The 20,987-nt window shown below is 40.9% G+C and overlaps 1 protein-coding gene across 2 annotated transcripts in view; it reads right to left on the reverse strand.

Moving 5' to 3' along the window:
* The window catches only part of PRDM10 (PR/SET domain 10), a 105,713-nt gene that overhangs the window by 29,076 nt on the left and 55,650 nt on the right, over positions 1-20,987 (reverse strand). For both annotated transcript variants that reach the window (XM_060787621.2, XM_067470765.1), the window contains 5 exons: positions 17,404-17,607; positions 12,161-12,233; positions 9,596-9,713; positions 8,783-8,912; positions 7,863-8,081 (listed from right to left, as the gene is read on the reverse strand). In XM_060787621.2, coding sequence (XP_060643604.2) covers positions 7,863-8,081; positions 8,783-8,912; positions 9,596-9,713; positions 12,161-12,233; positions 17,404-17,607 — 744 coding nt within the window. The remainder of the gene's footprint in view (positions 1-7,862; positions 8,082-8,782; positions 8,913-9,595; positions 9,714-12,160; positions 12,234-17,403; positions 17,608-20,987) is intronic.

Consider the following 20,987-nt stretch of genomic DNA (forward strand, 5'->3'; position numbering starts at 1 on the left):
CTCAAGTCCTATTACAAACATGACATTCAAGAGGGATCTCCAGACAATTCCCAATGATGCACAAAGGGCTGAAGTCAGAAGATTAACTTAGGAGCCCTCTGGGCACACATGTATCGAATTATAGGTTCCTAGACATGGAAAAGACCACAAGTGCCATCCAATTCAACTCCCTGCCATGCAGGAATATATTATCAAAGCGTTATTGTACTATAGAGGGGCATTTAGGGAAGTTGAGATGATAAAACCGGGAAGAAAACAGTCATGGATATTATTCTGCGCTAACTGAAGGAATAGCAGGATCTGGTAAAATATTCTCCTGATATTCTTCAGACACATACATGAACAGAAAACTGTTAAATCTGCCACATACAAGAATATCATACACATTTTCTATCTCCAGCAATGTTTTCCCATCAACCATGGTTATAGCAATCTCTATAATTTAGGATGTTTTTCCCTCCACCATATCAAGAAACCGACTTTTATAATCCATGTATGTATGTATCTTAAATTTGTATGTACGGAAATTAGAGGTGTATGTTGTGTAGTTGGATATGCAATTGTTGTTAGATACATCTGTGTTTATTTATGCATATGTATTGTTGTTGTTTGCTTATTTGTGTGTTTTTTTCTGTTAAAATTTTAATTAAAATATTGGGGGGAAATATGTCTATAGGACTTACTGCTGGTCATATCTCTATGGATGCCCAATCACCATGGAACTACTTCCCCCCCCCCCCCCCCAATGGAAAAACATGTGCAGGGCAGGCAATAGTTTATTGACTAGCCTGTCCTGGTTGTTTTGAGATAAATCATTTATTTATTTATGACATTTATATGCCGCCCTTCTCACCCCGAAGGGAACTCAGAACAGCTTACAAGGTATATATACATACAATATATTATATTATTAGCATAGTACAATATCAGTATTAAATATTACTATATTGTACTATACCATTATATTGTAATATTATTAGTAATATTACATGTAATAGAAATATATAATTATAATATCATATTAGTAGTAGTAGTATTATATTTAGTAGATGTTGTTTTTGTATAATGCTGGATTGTGGACTGTTTTTATACTGTGTCTTGAATGTTGTTGTTCCTCTGTTGTACACCACTGTGAGTCGCCCCCGGGCTGAGAACAGCGGTATATAAGTAAAGCAAATAAATAAATAAATATATTGCATTACATTATATCTTTTATCCTTAATTTATAACGTCATCCCACTTCGAAAAAACATCTGATTTCACTGGATTTCAGAACTAAACAGAGCCTAGCTCGATTACTGCTTGGGTGGCGATTACTATAAGACAGTGTTTTTCAATCTGGGGGTCGGGACCCCTGGGGGGGTCGTGAGGGGTGTCAGAGGGGTCACCAAAGACCATCAGAAAACACAGTATATTCTATTGGCCATGGGGGTTCTGTGTGGGAAGTTTGGCCAAATTGTATCATTGGTGGACTTCAGAATGCTCTTTGATTGCAGGTGAACTATACATTCCAGCAACTACAACTCCCAAATGTCAAGGTCCATTTTCCCCAAACTCCACCAGTGATCACATTTGGGCATATTGAGTATTCGTGCCAAGTTTGGTTCAGATATATCACTGAGTTCACAGTGCTCTCTGGATGTAGGTGAACTACAGCTCCCAAACTCAAGGTCAATGCCCACCAAACCCTTCCAGTATTTTCTGTTGGTCATTAGAGTTATGTGTGCCACGTCCGGTTCAATTGCATCATTGGTGGAGTTCAGAATGCTCTTTGAATTTAAATGAACCATAAATCCCAGCAACTACAACTCCCAAATGACAAAATTAACCCCCCCCCCCAACCCCACCAGTATTCAAATTTGGGTGTATTGGGTATTTGTGCCAAATTTGGCCCAGTGAATGAAAATACATCCTACATATCAGATATTTACATTATGATTCATAACATAAGCAAAATTATAGTTATGAAGTCACAACAAAAATAATGTGGTTGGGGGTCACCACAACATGAGGAACTGCATTAAGGGGTCGCAGCCTAAGGAAGGTTGAGAACCATTGCTATAAGACATGATGGGCAGGACTTGGAAAAAATGCTGGCAGTAGAGGCCCTGCCAATCCGAATAGACACTACTGAGCTGCAATGACCAAGAGTCTGACTCAGCCTAAGACAGCTTCCTATGTTTTATGTTCTTAATTACCACTCCGCAAAAGGGAGTAATAAATAACTATCACAAAGGGACTCTAAGAGACTGAATATGATAAAAGCACACGAAGCACTCACCAAATTAAAACCATTATAAATAGTCACTCTGGAAAAGAATCGTCTAGCTCATGTCTTCCCTAGGAGCCTAGGAATCGAAGCACAGGAACTAAATGGCACATTTGGAAATAACAAATGGTACAGCCCTCCAGAGACTCTGCCATTTCAGTCTGCAAGTGAGGAAAACATGCTTTAATGTTTCCCAAGGAATAATAATGCATTTCCCGAATACAGGAAAGGCAGGGGAAGGGAACAAGGCAGAAAGGAAGCAAACCTACCTACAGTTCCCACTAAACAAGTAGTATTGGGAGAAGAAAACAAACATTTGTTACAAAACAGACCCTAAGCAGAAGCTTTACCTTCTGCAAATGCCTGTTTCCCATAGGCACTCAAGTTCGGAACTTGCAATAATATAATCTTAGAGTTGGAAGAGACCTCATGGACCATCCAGTCCAACCGGCTGCCAAGAAGCAGGAAAATGTTGTGACTCAGCTGGAACCACAGAGTGTCTCTGATGAGGATGATGGGATTCAGGTTCACAGCCTGGTTCAAAATGTCCCTGTTATAGACAGTGAAGAAGTGCAGTTTCCCACAGCAAAGAATGAAAGTGTTGATACTGAAAATAGCCAGGTGCAGCTGCAGTTTGACTCAGAGAAGGAGGACAGTTCTCAGCCTGATAATGATAATGAGCAAGCAGGGAAACAGGCTGACACTAATGACCAGACTGACCTCGATGAAATGGGAACCTTAGATCGGGTTGACCGTTTGGAATTCAGAGTTCGAAGGAGTGTGAGAATAGCTAACAGGAAGGAGGCCAGAGGAATGCCTTCATGTTTTGCAAAGGATATTAAGCACCCTTTGCAAAACATGCACTGGGATTGTGGCGCAGCTGGCTGAATGTCAGCTGCATTAAGATCACTCTGACCAAAAAGGTCATGAGTTCGAAGCCAGCCCGGGTTGGAGTGGGTTTCCAACCAATTGTGTGTAGCCTGTTCTCGACCTTTGCAACCCGAAAGACAGTTGCATCTGTCAAGTAGGAAAATAAGGTACCACCTTAAAGTGTGGGGAGGCTAAATTAACTGATTTATGAGGCCATAAAGAAGACTCCAGCAAAGCATTCCAGCAGGGAAGCATGCAGGGAATGTGGAAGTGCTTCATCAACGTCACAGATGGACGATGAAAGCGACAGCTCCCCTGGCGGCCAGAAAAGTTAAACAGCCTCTGTGTATGTCTGTATATATTTGTATGTCAAATTTTGGCATTGAATTTTGCCATATATGTGTACACTGTAATCCGCCCTGAGTCCCCTGCGGGGTGAGAAGGGCGGAATATAAAAGCTGTAAATAAATAAATAAATAAATAAATAAGCAGTGTTTTTGAGACCAAATCTTTGTCAAAGCAACTTTGCTTTTAACCAAGAAGCTTGCCTTAGCTTATATAGATTATCTTGCAGTCCTTGTGTTCATGTTTTCCGGACTATGTCATGTCCTCTTGGGTTTTTATTTTGCTGGTGCCTTTTTGGATTAATCTTCAAAGTGCTATTTTATATTGATCTTTTATATTGATCTTTTGGAACATTACCTTTGCTTTTATGAACTTTTTTACCTTTTATTTTTAATAAACTATAAAGACTTCTTGTTATGTGCAGTTTAGTGTTTTTCAGCAAGGTGAATCTACTCTGAGGTGCGAGAGAAAATCACATTCAAAACACCAAATAGCTTCAAAACGCCATGTTAGTCCAGCAGATGAGAGCAATCTCAGCTAGAGTCCTATATCACCCTGTATGTCAGTGTTTCTCAACCTTCCTAATGCTGCAACCCCTTAATACAGTCCCTCATGTTGCGGTGACCCCCAACCATAAAATTATTTTTGTTGCGACTTCGTAACTGTAATGTTGCTACTGTTATGAATCATAATGTAAATATCTGATATGCAGGATGTATTTTCATTCACTGGACCAAATTTGGCACAAATACCTGATACGCCCACATTTGAATACTGGTGGGTTTAGGGGGGGATTGACTGATTTTGTCATTTGGGAGTTGTAGTTGCTGGGATTTATAGTTCACCTACAATCAAAGAGCATTCTGAAATCCACCAACGAGGAATTAAACTTGGCACACAGAACTCCCATGACCAACAGAAAATACTGGAAAGGTTTGGTGGATATAGACCTTGAGTTTGGGAGTTGTAGTTCACCTACGTCCAGAGAGCACAGTGGAGTCAAACAATGATGGATCTGGACCAAACTTGGCACAGATAATCAATATGCCCAAATGTGAACACTGGTGGAGTTTGGGAAAAACAGACCTTGACATTTGGGAGTTGTAGTTGCAGGGAATTATATTTCACTTAAATCAAAGAGCATTCTGAACATCACCAATGATAGAATTGGGACAAACTTCCCACACAGAACCCCCATGACTAACAGAAAATACTGTGTTTTCTGATGGTCTTTGGTGACCCCTGTGACACCCCCTCACGACCCCTCTGGGGGTCCCGACCCCCAGGTTTAGAAACACTGATGTATGTAATGTAACCATAGTGCATCAAGGACAGGATCACATTGGTCCCGATGAGCATCAGTCCCTTTGCTGGCCTCTCTACATAACCCCTTTTCTTGAAAGTGGAATCCATTGACTCATGTTTTGGTCTCTGGAGCATCAGAAAACAAGTTTGCACTATTGTCTTTGTGGCAAAGAAAGAAATACATCTAAATAGAAATTGGGGGAGTGAAATGAGCTGTATGGCTTTTCATAAACTATGCCCAAGTCAGGAGGCAGCAAAATATGTCATGCCAAAAAATGTTGAAAAACAATCAACCATCTCAAAAGAAGAGACACAAACTGGCTAATGCTGCATAAGATGCAAAGTACAAACAGTACAGCTCAATACTGTTGGCATTTTGGAAGTCAAACCCATGATCAACAATCGCTAAGGAAGAGCCTGTAATGAAATCTTGGAGAGTTGGTTTCTAATAAAATATAAAATATCAGTCTTGAAAAACCATCATATCTCTGTAGCACTGAATCCACCCTGCTGTAATTGACTTAAATCTTGCTCAATCTTCTTTAAGGCAGCCACAGACTTAAAAAAAATTTATCCTGCTACAAATGAATGTGGCTCTGACCTGTTTGCAGCTGCTTCCCTTTGAAATCTTACACACAGAAATGGGTGGTGAGAAAGAAATGACATTAAGCAGCACCAACTGATCCCCTCCACTGGACGGTTTGGAGGATTACTTGTCTGAATATTTCCCCTCAAATGCCGGATAGAAGAGCACCACGCAGCTGCCAAAAAGGCACAGGTTCAAAGTATTTGTTTTTAGTATGCCAAGTTTACAACATAGACTTTAATCTCACAAAAGAGGAAAGTGGGGCTGTGGCCCCAAGAAAGAATGCTATCATTAAAAATAATCTTTGTTGGATTAGTTGGGGGGAAATGGGCATGAGCCAAGGTCATGGTGTCTCTTTGGCAACTCCTTCTAAAGCCAAGAGGTCACACAGATGGTGTTGCAAACAAGCCATTAGGACGCAGCACTTTCATCCGGCTGCTTCGAATACCACTGCCTGCCCACCTGGCTGGACAAGGCGTCTGCCAAAGTATCATCAAATATCATCAATCTCATCAGCACCAGTTGGTGGCCAGTTTTCCCACAGCATCTCAAGAAGCACAGGGCAATTTGTGTGGATTTGTCTTTTCAAGGGGAAGCTTACCAACAGAGAATAATTCAACATAAAAGGACAGCACCAAATACCAGGTAAATCTAGCATTCGCAAAAGAATCCAGAGCCCTTGGTATGAAGTCTGTATTGGGTTGTTGTAGGTTTTTCCGGGCTATATGGCCATGTTCTGGAGGCAATTTTTCTCCTGATGTTTCGCCTGCATCTATGGCAAGTCTGTATTGTTACACACAGTAAGATGTGCCCTGCTGGATGTGTTAGGTATAAGGAGCCTGGAAACTGACACTAATTTCAGGTAAAATGTCAGCAGAAACTAGCAGACAAGGCAAACATTATTATCATTGTCAATAATAATAATAATAATAATAATAATAATAATAATAATAATAATCTGGTCATTCCACAGATATATAAACCCATTTTCCTAGTTCCAACAGACCTCACTACCTCTGAGGATGCTTGCCATAGATGCAGGCGAAATGTCAGGAGAGAATGCCTCTAGAACATGGCCATATTGCCCAAAAAAACCTACAACAACCCAATAATAATCTGCTTTTCCTCTGCGAAGAGGGACTCAAAGCGGCTTCTAGAGCAGGCATGGACAAACTTCAGCCCTCCGGGTGTTGTGGACTCCAACCGGCTGTTAAGAGTTGTGGGAATTGGAGTCCAAAACACCAGGAGGGCCGAAGTTTGCCTGTGCCTGCTCTAGAGGAAAGAGACAAGGAGGTTTGAGTCAGAAGAGCTATATTTTACTCTGAAGTAACCTTTGGCATTAAAGGAAACTAATTATGTGCTCAGTAAAGTATGCATATTAAACCTGCCATTAGAATCTTGCCATCCTCCAATTGCATAGGACCCTGAGGCCTTCTCTACAAGTCCCCAACACTCAACCCATCCTCAGCTTGAGGAAAATGGGATATTTCTTTTCTTGAAAGCCATGAAGAGAAAGTTTGTCCTAAAATAAAGTGAAGATCTGTCTGGAACTAACTTTCCTCCCCAAAACCTGATGGGAATAGCACGAAAGAGAGGTTCTGGGTAGAGATGGTAAGTGATGGGTCTAGAGACAATAATCTAACTCCTAAGATTTCTGGAGCTTGTCCACATCTGAGTAAGTCAATGCTTATGTTTTGCTTGGATAATTAATTGTTAATCAGATACAGATTTTCTATATATTTTGGGGGACAAAATGAAAGGCAAAAAGAGGAAAACAAGAAAGACAAAAAAAGAATATGGAACTTGGGATGAAAAAAAAATACCAGAGAAGGTCATGGGAATCACTAAAATCTTGGCCACAAACTGATAGAAAATCAGGCAAACTCATGTCTGTTGTCCACATTCAGGTGCCAAATTCTCTACCATCCACTACTTATTATTATTTATATAATAATACTAGTGATAATAATACAATATTATAATTATAATTATATATTTACATTACATGTAATATTGCTAATAATATTACAATATAATGGTATAGTGCAATAGAGTAATATATAATGATATTATATTATGCTAATAATATAATATATTGTATGAAAATATATATTGTAAGCTGCTCTGAGTCTCCTTCGGGGTGAGAAGGGCGGCATATAAATGCCGCAAATAAATAAATAAATAAATAAATTTGTGAATTCTTACAGTATCAGTGGTACACCATGTGCCAGATCTCACATTTCAATGACAAATAAGGCTTCCTACTTTATAGTTGTGCATTTCTTGGATCTTTTGAAAACAACTTGGCTTGCAATAAATTAGGGAGGCAAAACCTTTCTGAGCATGAAATGAAAGGCAAAGCCCTTATTATTTAATTTCTGTATATCAGACTAGTATCTAAAGGCACATGAACTGAACCTGTAAAAAAATAAATATATGGCGAATGTGCACACACCACCCAAGCCAGCTGTCAGGCCCTTCTCTTACCCGGATGCGCTTTGCTCGCCGCATGTCATCTGCGGTTATCATACTCTGGGTAGCCACAACCGTCTGTTCATGTGGCTGGAGCTGCAACGGGTGGTTCTCAGGCTGTTGATCCAAGGAGGTCTCTGGCGGCACCGGTGTCTGTTCCGCTTGGTCCAGTCCATTCAGAGTGGCTTGCCCAGCTTCATCAAACTGCCCTTTGCTAGAGAAATGCAGCAAGTCCTGAAATCCCAAATCAAGCAGACAGTCGGTGGTTAATTCCTCCTTCCTGCCTTTCAGCATTTCTGACCTGTAGTAATTGAGGCCAGGACAACAAACACAATTCCCTTGTTCTGGGGCTCAGATAATTGTGAAAAGTCAGTTCCAAGTAACTGCCTGCTTTATAACCACAACAGCTTATCTTTGAAAGTTGGCATTGAGTTACATAGATACACTCTATGTAACTCAATGGATACACTCCTAAAGTGGGAGCCCCTGGTGGCGCAGTGGGTTAAACCCCTGTGCCGGCAGGACTGAAGACCGGCAGGTCGCAGGTTCGAATCCAAGGAGAGGCGGATGAGTTCCCTCTATCAGCTCCAGCTCCTCATACGGGGACATGAGAGAAGCCCCCCACAAGGATGATAAAACATCAAATCATCCGGGCGTCCCCTAAGCAACGTCCTTGCAGACGGCCAATTCTCTCACACCAGAAGCGACTTGCAGTTTCTCAGGTCACAAAGAAAAACTCCTAAAGTGATGGCTTGCTTAAGTACTATGAGTGTCACTACTATGAGTATTTGGTGCTTTTTTGGGGACTCCAAGTGTTTGGTGACTCCAAGCAATGAATGCAATTGGATGATTTTTATTATGGAGTTGAATACAATTACACAAATCCATTTTCTAATTTTACCTGAAATATTTTCACCAACTCTCTCTAACAATACCTGTGTCTCTTCCACACATTTTCCTCCATTTTCATTTGCCACTTCCAAGCGCATGAATTTAGGAGGCCGGCCTGGTCGCCGGCCTGGTCCAAATCTTCGCTTTCCTCGTCCGCGCCCTCTGCCCCTTGCCCTGAAAAGAAAACTGGATTAGAAGCAATGGAGGGAGCTCTTAGCACTCCTCTTAGCCGTTACAATACTTAGCTAATCTGTTCCATTCAGCAAATGTCTAAAATGGGGAGGAAAACCTATGCCCTTCAGATATTTTAGGAGTTCAACTCCTCAGTCAACATGACCAGTGGTCAGGGATGGTGAGAGATACAGTCAACACTAAGAGAGAAAGATGTTGTCCATCCTTGATCTGAGATAAAACATCTGTAAATAGTTTGTCAGAACAGACCAATATTAAAGAAGAGGCATTCATATCTGCTGCAGGACCCTCTTAATATCAGTAGGAAACTACTGATCTCTGGACGGTCCTCGTGGGAAGCCTCTCACCCTTCTCCAGCCTCTTTGTCAAAGAGGAATATTCAAGGAACAATCCTGCTGGCTCAGTGGAAAAGTTTGTTTTGTTTTGCATTATAATTCTGGGAATCTCCCATTATCTATGCCAGGCATGGGCAAACTTCAGCCCTCCAGCCTACCAGCTGTTAGGAATGATGGGAGTTGGAGTCCAAAACACCCGGAGGGCCAAAGTTTGCCCATGCCTGGCCTATGTTGACTGGCGGATTCTGGAAGATGCAGTCGCAAAAAGTAACCTTTCCAAGTGGTCGTAAAATTTGGAAATTTACTTTGGGCAAATAAACAAACAAATACCTGCTAAAGAAGTCCAACTTTTCATCATGGGAGTCGAGGTGCTGCTGAAGCTGTTCCGAGCTCATAAACCGTCGGTTGCACTCATAACACGGCCAGTGTTTTTCTTGCTCTCGGAGAACTGTATTTTCAAGTTAGATCCCTTATTAACAAAACTCCAGACATTACCATGCTTTTAGTTCTCCATCCAATGTTTCACCCTCCCTTGGCCTTCCAATGGATATTTCTGGGATGACTAGGAACACTTTGCTTATATGTTATATAACAAGCAAAACCCGAACCCTGATCAGTTTCAGAAAAGTAAAGGGGATGATAATCAGGTCGAGGGAGGAGGAAAGCTTGAAGAAGAATGAATATAATGACATGCTAAGGATATACAATATATTTAAATACCCTAAAGGCATTAAATCCTATGCAACATGTGCTTGTTTCACCTGGTACCTTTCATTCTTTGCCTGGGCAAAACAGACATAAGAACAAGGAAATATGGAGCAGATGAAGTGACAGTGGTACACAGGGCTTGTGCCTTCATCCCATCAAGGGATTTAATATAACAATGACAACAATGCATATCAGTGGTTCCCAACCTGTGGTCCATGGACCACTAGTGGTCTGCAAGAATGAAAATATGGTTTGTGGCCTCACCATTACTACACCGTTGCCTCAAATCCACATGGCAACAAGCGCAACTGGTCTCGCAAAACCCTCTTATAGTGCCAAGGCAATGGGGATGTCAGGAGGGGAAAGGCTGACTAGCCACGAAATATTACTACTATCACATCAGCTCTAGATTATTAAATATGGTTTTCTGTGGGCAAGCAGATGGTAACTACTGGATGGCATATGTTCTGTATCAGAAACTAGAGCTGATGTGGTCTATCCAATGCAACTTTCTGAATCAGCACCCCAAATGACCAAACCGAATCTAAAGTTGACCATAAACTGATTCGTAGCCTTTTTTGTATTAATGTAGGAGAGTGCTCCCTGGTCAAAGTGGTCCCTGGTGAAGTGGTCTCTGGTCAAACAAAGGTTAGGAACCACTATTTATTTATCGTGTCAGGAGCAAACCAAAATGTATTGCATTTGTTTCACAAACAAATGTCCCCCAGGAACCACTGATGTATATAATCAATATAAGTGTAATGGCTGTCCACTTTTCAACAATAACATAATCAGCATAAGTCACTTTTTAGTCTGTATCAGGACTGTGGCGCAGCTGGCTGGGAGTCAACTGCATTAAGATCACTACTGACCAAAAGGTCATGAGTTCGAAACCAGCCCAGGTCGGTTGTTGTTGACCTTTGCAGCCCGAAAGACTGTTGCATCTGTCAAGTAGGAAATTTAGGAACCACTTATGTAGGGAGGCTAATTTAACTAATTTACGAGGCCATGAAAATCTCCAGCAAGCATGCGGGGAATGAGGAAGTGCTTCATCAGTGTCACAAATGGACAGTGAAGTGACAGTTCCCCTGGTGGCCAGAAGCTGGAATGTTAAATAGCCTCTGAGTGTCTGTATATATATGTTGTGTGTCTATGGCATTGAATGTTTGCCAGGTGGGATTGATAGCAGGGCCTCCCCACATGAACTTAAAGTCCTAGATGGTTCATAAGATGGACCTTTTGTAGCCCGAAAGACAGTTGCATCTGTCAAGGAGGAAATTTATGAACCACTTATGTAGGGAGGTTAATGTAACTAATTCACGAGGCCATAAAAATCTCCAGCAAGTATGCAGGGAATAAGGAAGTACTTCATTGGTGCAGATGGACAGTGAAGCTCCCCTGGTGGCCAGAAAGTTGGAATGTTAAATAGCCTCCGACTGCTTGTTTATATATGTTGTGTGTCTATGGCATTGAATGTTTGCCATGTATATGTACAATGTAATCTGCCCTGAGTCCCCTGCAGGGTGAGAAGGGCGGAATATAAATACTGTAAATAAATAAATAAGATAATGCAATACCACTTTTCACTAACTTTTCTATCTGTTGTGATGGCATGGGTAAGAGAACATTTCTGGAAGCTGTGAAGGGATACCAGATGATGACACAGCTTTGCCTGGCTAATATAGATTTGGGAGATATGGCGCACCACCTGTTGTGAGTTGTTGCCAAACTAATTGCTTGAAATAGATGGATGGGGCAGGCTATTTTCAAAGAGGTTCTCAGTAATAGAGATTCTGTGCAACAAAACATGGCAATGCTTAGCCTAGACCAGCCACCAGCCTATTATTTCTGAGGTTTTCTGTCCACCAGTATGTTTGCACAAAGCAACTGCAATTTTATTTTTTCCCCTTTGTCAAAGATTATGATGACAGTCACTGTACATCATCCATCACAGTGATGGGGCATTGAAAAGAACTGGATTCTGGACAGCCGGCCACATTTGCCAACTCAAAGTATTCCAAAATGCACCAAAGCCAGCTTCTACTGACACTGAATACTACTAAGCAGAAATATTTTCAACAGCAAAAGGAGTTCAACAATACTGACTTAAAATAAAAGACGTTATTACTGAGTCTGGCTTCGACTGACTATGCCAAATGGTATCTGTTACAAATAAGACAGCAGTACCTTTTCTTTCTTCCTCAGACACATCATGGATCTTCTGATTGACAAATTCTGCATATGAAGCAGCATACCACACCTGCAACAGATGGTATGAAATGTTAAAAAAAATCTAAAAAGAGAGAGCGCACATAAATGATTTCACTATCACAATCACTCTAATCCTAATGTCAGGGAGCATGCATAGAAGTTATTCTGTTTTATAGGAGTCCCCAGTGGTGCAATGGGTTAAACCCTTGTGCCGGCAAGACTGAAAACCGACAGGTTGGTTCAAATTTGGGGAGAGTGTGGATGAGCTCCCTCTGTCAGCTCCAGCTCCTCATGCGGAAACATGAAAGAGGCCTCCCACAAGGATGGTTGTTGTTTATTCATTCAGTAGCGTTCTGTCGCGCGCTGGGCCTATAACAGCTGTACTTTTCTATAGGACGTATACTTTAAGCCCAGCGGGAAGTCAGGGGCACCTCAAAGAGAGGTTCTCAGGGATTTTTCTGAAGTGATAGTCTTTAGAGTCTTTAATGATGCAACAAAGTCTTTATTATGGAACAAATAACAAATCTTCAATGGTTCAAACAACACTTCAAGCTTTCTTAGTCTAGTCCTCAATGGACTGGTACCTGACTTTGATTAACTAAACTTTCCCTGCAGGAAAAACCCTTTTTAACCTCTCCCAGGCTGCTTTCTATCTATGCCTCATCGGTGTGGGACCTACTACCAACTCCAAATGCATCTGGGTATCGAGTAGACCTACCAGCCGAGGCTTGAAGATATTTCAGCTGGAGTTCCATGGATCTATAATGCTGTTCTCCCTTCGAGAATTCTTAGAAACTTCAGGGCTGTTCCCTCCGATGCTGTGAGACTGAGAGGCTGTGAGCTCTCAGCCAGAGCTTTTGAGACCTTTCTCCTGGAATTTCTGCTTCTGTATCCCCGGATGTTATTTTTCCCTGGATGCTATTGAGAAAGGAAGCTTTTCTAGTGGGACGAGCTGGTCTACATCCTATAGCTTAGCTACCTTGTGTGAGACTGACCAATAAATGGCTCCTTTCCCTCCCAGAGCCCAGAACAAGGGGCGGAACCAAAGCTTAATTGTGATGGACAGGAGGCCTCTCCTATGACTGCAAAACAGATAACAGAAAGAAAATAAAGTTGGAGCTCCTGGTACAGCCGTACCAGCACAAGTAGCTTCCAACGCCATGATCTCATGGACCAGCCCTGTCAGCCATCACCACCCCACAGCTCCTTCAAAGTCAAGCCAGTCACTTCAAGGATACCATCCATCCATCTTGCCCTTAGTTGCCCCCTCTTCCTTTTTCCTTCCATTTTTCCCAGCATCATTGTCTTCTCCAAGCTTTCCTGTCTTCTCATTATATGGCCAAAGTACTTCATCTTTGTCTCTAATATCCTTCCCTCTAGTGAGCTATTGGGCATTATTTTCTGAAGTATGGACTGGTTGGATCTTCTCACGGTCCAAGGCACTCTCAGAATTTTCCTCCAACACCACACTTTAAAAGCATCTATCTTCCTTCGCTCAACCTTCCTTATGGTCCAGCTCTCACATCCATAGGTTGCTATGGAGAATACCATTGCTTTAACTATGCGGATCTTTGTTGCCAGTGTGATGTCTCTACTCTTTACTGTTTTATTGAGATTGGACATTGCTCTCCTCCCAAGAAACCCTTCAAAACATCTGGGTGTTCCCTGGGCAACATCCTTGCAGACGGCCAATTCTCTCACATCAGAAGCGACTTGCAGTTTCTCAAGTCGCTCCTGACACACATAATGTTTGATAATCACTCTATCCTACAGAGAGATATATAGACGGACAGATGATAGATAGATAGATAGATAGATAGATAGATAGATAGATAGATAGATGAGATAGAGACATAGATATTGGCCCACTGATGGAACTTCTTGGCCAACCAGCAATACAAGCACAAGTATCCTGGGTTGCTATGAGTTTTCTGGGCTGTATGGCCATATTTCAGAAGCATTCTTTCCTGACTTTTCACCCACATCTATGGCAGGAATCCTTAGAGGTTGTGAGGTCTGTTGGAAACTAGCCAGTGATGTTTATATATCTGTAGAATATCCAGGGTTGGAGAAAAACTGGTCACATTGATTGCCACAGACAAGAGTTCTTTCTCCCATCCTGGACATTCAATAGATATATAAGCCTCACTTACCTAGTTTCCAACAGACCTCACAACCTTTGAGGATGCCTGCTACATATGTGGGCAAAATGTCAGAAGAGAATGCTTCTAGAATGTGGCCATAAAGCCCGGAAAACTCCCAGTGACTCAATGATTCTGGCCATGAAGGCCTTTGACAACACACGTGTCCTCTTTCCACACTCAACATTCTGTTCATTATATAACATTGGGCTTCACTTGAATCTTACTCATTTGAGACATGCCTGACGCTCTCGTGATAGAGAAAGAGAATAATAATGGATCGGATTGGAATTCAAGTACGGGCATCTTTATAAGTGAACATGAATTTCTATTGACGTGTCAAGAGGTCTTTTTAAGCATGTCAAGCCTTGAATATTTTCAACAGACTGCTCCTGTTGGGATTTCGTCTGCATTAGTTCACATGCTTCCTGACAGACCCCCTGAGAGGCAAAATGGATAAGCTACTCAACTTTCCTCACTAGTCTTCATTCACTGATTGCCATGACAATAAAGAGGAGTGGGAAGCACTTCTCAAAATGTCAAAAGTGATACTGAGGGGAAAATAATATGCTACTCTCTTTTGCCTCTGTCACAAATCTCAGCTAAAATGATATAAAACAAACTAGCTGTACTCGCCACGTATTGCTGTGGCCAACCTTCCCTCTTTCTCTCCTTCTTTCCCTCCTTCCCTCACTCCCTCTTTCCTTCCTTCCTTCCTTCCTTCCTTCCTTCCTTCCTTCCTTCCTTCCTTCCCGTCTTTCCTTCTCTTCTTCCTTCCTTCTCTATCTCTTTCCTTCCTTCCCCCTTTTTCTTTCTCTTCTGCTCTCTTTCCTTCCTTCTGTCATTCCTTCCCTCCCTCTTTCTCTACATCTTCCCCCTTCTTTCGCTCCATCAGGGGTCCTCAAACGAAGGCCCGGGGCCGAATACGGCCCTCCAAGGTCATTTACCCAGCCCTTGCTCAGGGTCAACCTAAGTCTGAAACTACTTGAAAGCACACAGCAACAACAGCAATCCTATCTCATCAGCTAAAAACAGGCCCACACTTCCCATTGAAATACTAATATGTTTATATTTGTTAAAATTGTTCTTCATTTTAATTATTGTATTGTTTTTAAGTGTTTTTTGCACTACAAATATGATATGTGCAGTGTGCATACGAATTCGTTCATGTTTTTTTTTCAAATTATAATCTGGCCCCCCGACAGTTTGAGGGACTGTGACCTGGCCCTCTGTTTACAAAGTTTGAGGACCCCTGCTTTAGGCCCTGATCTATCTATCCCAGGCATTTCAAGCACTGCCTGGAATCGGGTACGGAAGAGGAAGTGCAGGCTGCAGGAAAGAGGAAAAGCCCAGATGGTGGCACTCATCTTTTGACGGTGCTCCAGCTCTCAATCTGTAAGCTTAACATAAAGAGCTATTCTCCCAACTGTTCTCTCTAAGTTCCACATGATTTGTTTTTAGCATGGGATAAAAATAACCTCATGATGATTGGAATCACAAGCAGAAAAGCCAGATCGCCCCATGCACAGACTCGACTGCAGACCTCAGTGGCACGCTGATTGAAGTAAATGGCACTTCATTAGCGGGCAAAGCCCAAGACACGGCGCAAAGCCGATCACATTCACGGCCAGGGTAAATTGCCAGAGGAGAAGGGGAAGAGAGAATTAAAAGCAAACTAAAACACTCTGATGCACTTTCATTTTAAGCCTTTTACTAGCAAAATATCATATCAGTTCCCCAGATATTGTTATTCTAGGGCCACTTCACCCCAGAGGCAAGGACAAGGGTCAAATGAGATCCTTGCCCCACTCAAATGGGAACTCACCCCCCAAAAAATGAAGTTGTCCATCAGTCCTGGAATTTCTAGCATGCAAAGTGAAGATTGTTCACCCCTAAAATGTTATATAAGTTATGTTTGCCTCCTGTGCTATGCTAATAATATAATCTATATAAATAAAAATGTAACATTCGTTTGTGGGATTAACAGAACTCAAAAACCACTCGACGAATTGACACCAAATTTGGACACAAGACACCTAACAACCCAATGTATGTCCTTCACTCAAAATATTTGATTTTGTCATTTGGGAGTCGAAGTTGCTGGGATTTATAGTTCACCTGCAATCAAAGAGCATTCTGAACCCCACCAACGATGGAATTGAACCAAACTTGGCACACAGTTCTCCCATGACCAACAGAAAATACTGGAAGGGTTTGGTGGGCAGTGTCCTTTGGTTTTGGAGTTGTAGTTCACCTACATCCAAAGATGACTGTGGACTCAAACAATGATGCATCTGGACCAAACTCTACAAGAATACTCAATATGCCCAAATGTGAACACTGGTGGAGTTTGGGGAAAATAGAATCTAGACATTTGGGAGTTGTAGTTGCTGGGATATATAGTTCACCTATAATCAAAGAGCATTCTGAACCCACCAACGATAGAATTGGGCCAAACCTCCCACACAGAACCCCCATGTGGGCCACAGCAACGCGTGGCAGGGGACGGCTAGTACAATATAATATATTGTATATACATATAATGTTTATAATATTATAATGTAATGCAGTATAATACTAATAATTATAATATGATATTATAATTATATATTTATATTACATGTAATATTACTAATAATGTTACAATATAATGGTATAGTACAATATAGTAATATTTAATACCAATATTGTACTATGCTAATAACATAATATATTGTGTAAGCTGCTGTGAGTCCCCTTTGTGACTGAATATATTTGGCCTTAAAAGCCCTTCAGAGAATCCTGTATCGGTGAATACAGATTTGCTGGTCTGCAAATAAGTAGCCAACCTAATAATCACATACTCTCTACCATTTCTCAGATGAAAACCAGGACATATTATGGCCAAACAACATTAGAGTGAGGTCAAGATGGCATGAGTTATTAGTGAGGAATAATACACAAGCTAGGAGAAGACACTCTGCCTTTTTTCAAAAATCACTCCTGATTGTAAAGATAATTCTTCGGAGTAAGGTTTGAACAGGGAGGAGGATGATTCAACCTGTCATATCATGCAAAACATATAACAATGCAGCATACCTTGAGTTCCTGTTTGGGATCAATGTTTTTAATTGTAGTGTAATAAATATGATGGCCGTATTGATAAGCGACTAGGTTCTGCTCCAGGTGGTTCTGTGCAGGGCGCACAAACATCATCCAGTTGCAAAGAGCCTCGCTGGACAGCTCAAACCAGAGATCCTCCTGGAGATCCCGGTCTTTCCTGTCACCTTTGTTAAGGGACACCTGAGGATAAATAACAGATACATAAAGTCAGGCTGGCCACATGACCTTGGTGGTGTCTATGGTCAATGCTGGCTCTTCGGCTTAGACATGGAGATGAGCACCAACCCACAGAGTCGGACACGACTGGACTTAATGTCAGGGGAAAACCTTTACCTATTATCAGTATTGTATTGTATTACATTATAATATTATGATCAATGTTGTATGTACATATTGTATGTACAATATTGTATGTACAATAACCGCCTTGAGTCGCTGATTGGCTGAGAAAGGCAGTATACAAATACAGTAAATAAATAAAATAAAAATTATATATATATATATATATATATAAAATTATATTATTAGCATAGCACAATATTAGTAATGATATTAGTAATGGGTTGTTGTAGGTTTTTTTCGGGCTATATGGTCATGTTCTAAAGGCATTTTCTCCTGACGTTTCGTCTGCATCTATGGCAAGCATCCTCAGAGGTAGTGAGGTCTGTTGGAAATAGAGGATGCTTGCCATAGATGCAGGCGAAACGTCAGGAGAAAATGCCTTTAGAACATGACCATATAGCCCGAAAAAACCTACAACAACCCAGTGATTCCCGCCATGAAAGCCTTCGACAATATATTAGTAATTATTATATTCTATTATTATTATATATTCTACAATTATTATATTCTATTATTAATAGTAGCATTATATTGTATTATATTATAATATTATGATCAATATTATATGTACATACAATATATTATATTATTAGCATAGCACAATATTCATATTATATATTAGTAATTATATTGGTAATATTATTAGTAATATTACATGTAATATATAATATACAATTATTATATTCTATTATTATTAGTAGTAAACCTTTACCTATACACACACAGAGAGAGAACACATCAGTATAATGACATCTCCCTTATAAAATAGTCATTTGTGATCCTGAATTGTGATAGTCAAATGTTGATAGAGAACACAAGGCTGGAGAACACAGAGCAATTGGACACCATTCCTTTCTGGCCTGCCCCATACCTACACTGAATCACTATAAACAATTATGATCTCACATTTATGTCACTCTATATATTTTGCACCAACTGAATGAGCCAGATGTGCCTAGACCCATCTATACAGAAGCCTGCAACAGATTATGTCGTAAGTCATTTACTGCAGTAAATTAACTCATATATGCTATTGACGTTCTCAGGATATGTTCACTTTTTAGGCCTCCATCATTTTTTCTCACTGGATGAGTGTAGGACCTATACAAAACCATGATCCTTGCCACTGTACTCCATGAACACACCTGCCTGATTTGGGAAACTAGGAAAGGTCACAATTACTTAGTACATGAATGTGAGTTCGCCAGAGACCTTGGGAGATAGCCACGTAAAGCTAGGAAAGGCCCATGCTGAAAATCTTGAAGATTCAGTGCCAGCCAGAATTGGCAATGCTCCATCAGATAGTTCTATTCAACATAAGACATAGTTCCTAACAGCCAAAAACACCTGATAACAGGTGACATAGCCAGGTCTTCCCATTTGGCGTATTTCAATCAGAAAAACGAATCTGTAGCAATGTTGGAGTTCAGCCTGTGATTGTGTTTCAAGATCAAAGTGCTTTAGATGTGGGGAATGATGTCAATGAGGGTCAAGATGGCAATGGTCTGGTCAATGATGTTAATGCAGAGAATGACATAGTGACACAGGTTCAAAGTGTAGTTTCCCATGAGTATAGAGATGAGAGTTTATGCTCTGAATTTCCCCCAGAGACTGCCCAGGATTTGGGGCTTGACAACAAGTCAGCACCTGGAGAAATTAATGAGCATATAGACAGATGAGTGGAAATTAGCCAAAATAGACAGCTCGGCCAAGGCCTTCGCCATTTTGCCCGGCTTCGGCAGATAAGGATGAGAGGCATTCAGGGTAAACGAAACCAATTTCTGAGTGCTAGGAATGGCTTAACGAGGGTATATTAAGTTCCAATCATGAGTCAGATGAAGCATCGTTTCAGATTACTTCTAAGTCCTGCTCTTGTTTCATGGAAGCCTTGCTTGGAAGATTCATGTTTAAGGATTTTCTTGCTGTATGGTTTGGCTCTTTGTCTCTTGTGATTCATGCTTTGGATCACCGTCTCCCTGTTTCTTTGGATTTTAATAGAGAAGTCTGGAGTTTGTTTTTGAACTTTGCTGAACCCTTCTTTGGATTAATTTGTTCCTGCTTATCTCTTACCTAATTGGATTTACCTACTCCCTTAAAGCGGTTTTTCTATTCTGCTGTTTTTACTTATCTTCAATAAAAAAGGATTGTTTTTCCTACTCAACGTGTGGTGTTTTAAAGTCAGAGGGCTATTCCTATTCTGGAGTGCAACAAGCAAGACCATGCAACTCTGACGCCCTTTCTACACTACCATATAATCCAGTTCAAAGCAGATAATCTGGATTTTATACAACAGTGTAAAAGGGGACTTAGAGTCACAAGGTCTTGATACAGATTCCACACAGCCTTCCACACAGCTCTATATCCCAGAATATCAAGGCAGGAAATCCCACATTATCTGAGTGTGGACTCAGATAACCCAGTCCAAAGCAGATATTGTGGGATTTTCTGCCTTGATATTATAAGATATAGGGCAGTGTGGAAGGGTACTTCGCATATGCTAGATGTTGCTCAATTGATCAACGTGAAACACCTCAGTTTGCATCTCAGTACCATCATTAATATTTGCTATGAGTTCTGCAAGAGAATAATATTAATTTTGCAACCTATTAAGACTATTCCCTGTTGTTACTGAGAGAGTCCCTGTCAGTACTGTTGTTTTACTGGGATGAAATATTGTTTATCGTTCAGAGCTCTGCTGTTCAGTGTAGAATGCAATGCTATGTGATGGCATGCATGGGTTAAAGGCATGGAATGATTTAATGCCTAGATCGTGAACTGTGGACAGTTCCTGTTTACCTCACACATTCCAATGACGTGGATTTGAGATGACATGGATTTGAGATAACAGATTGCCAGCCGTTCTCTACCAGCCATGTCGAAGAAGAAGCAAGACTTGTGTGTGTGATTTCTTCTGTACATAAGTTATGTTTGTTGTTTTGTAGCTTTTGGAAAGTAACTATATAAATGTGCCACTTTAAGGCTTTGAAGTTGAGAAAGACAGCGCACTTCACTTTATCCTTCCTCATCCCTGGATACTCCTTCCCGACAATTTTACATTGCCTTATTTATTTATTTATCAATTTTATATACCGCCACTCCCCGAAGGCTCTGAGAGGTTCACAATATACACATGTAATACATAACATTAAAATCAAGGAAACATTCGATCAGCAAGGTTCAAATGCCAGCCTAAATAAATAAGTTTTACAAGCTCAATG

The sequence above is a fragment of the Anolis sagrei genome, chromosome 7 (genome assembly GCF_037176765.1).
Source record: "Anolis sagrei isolate rAnoSag1 chromosome 7, rAnoSag1.mat, whole genome shotgun sequence".
Lineage (NCBI taxonomy): Eukaryota > Metazoa > Chordata > Lepidosauria > Squamata > Dactyloidae > Anolis > Anolis sagrei.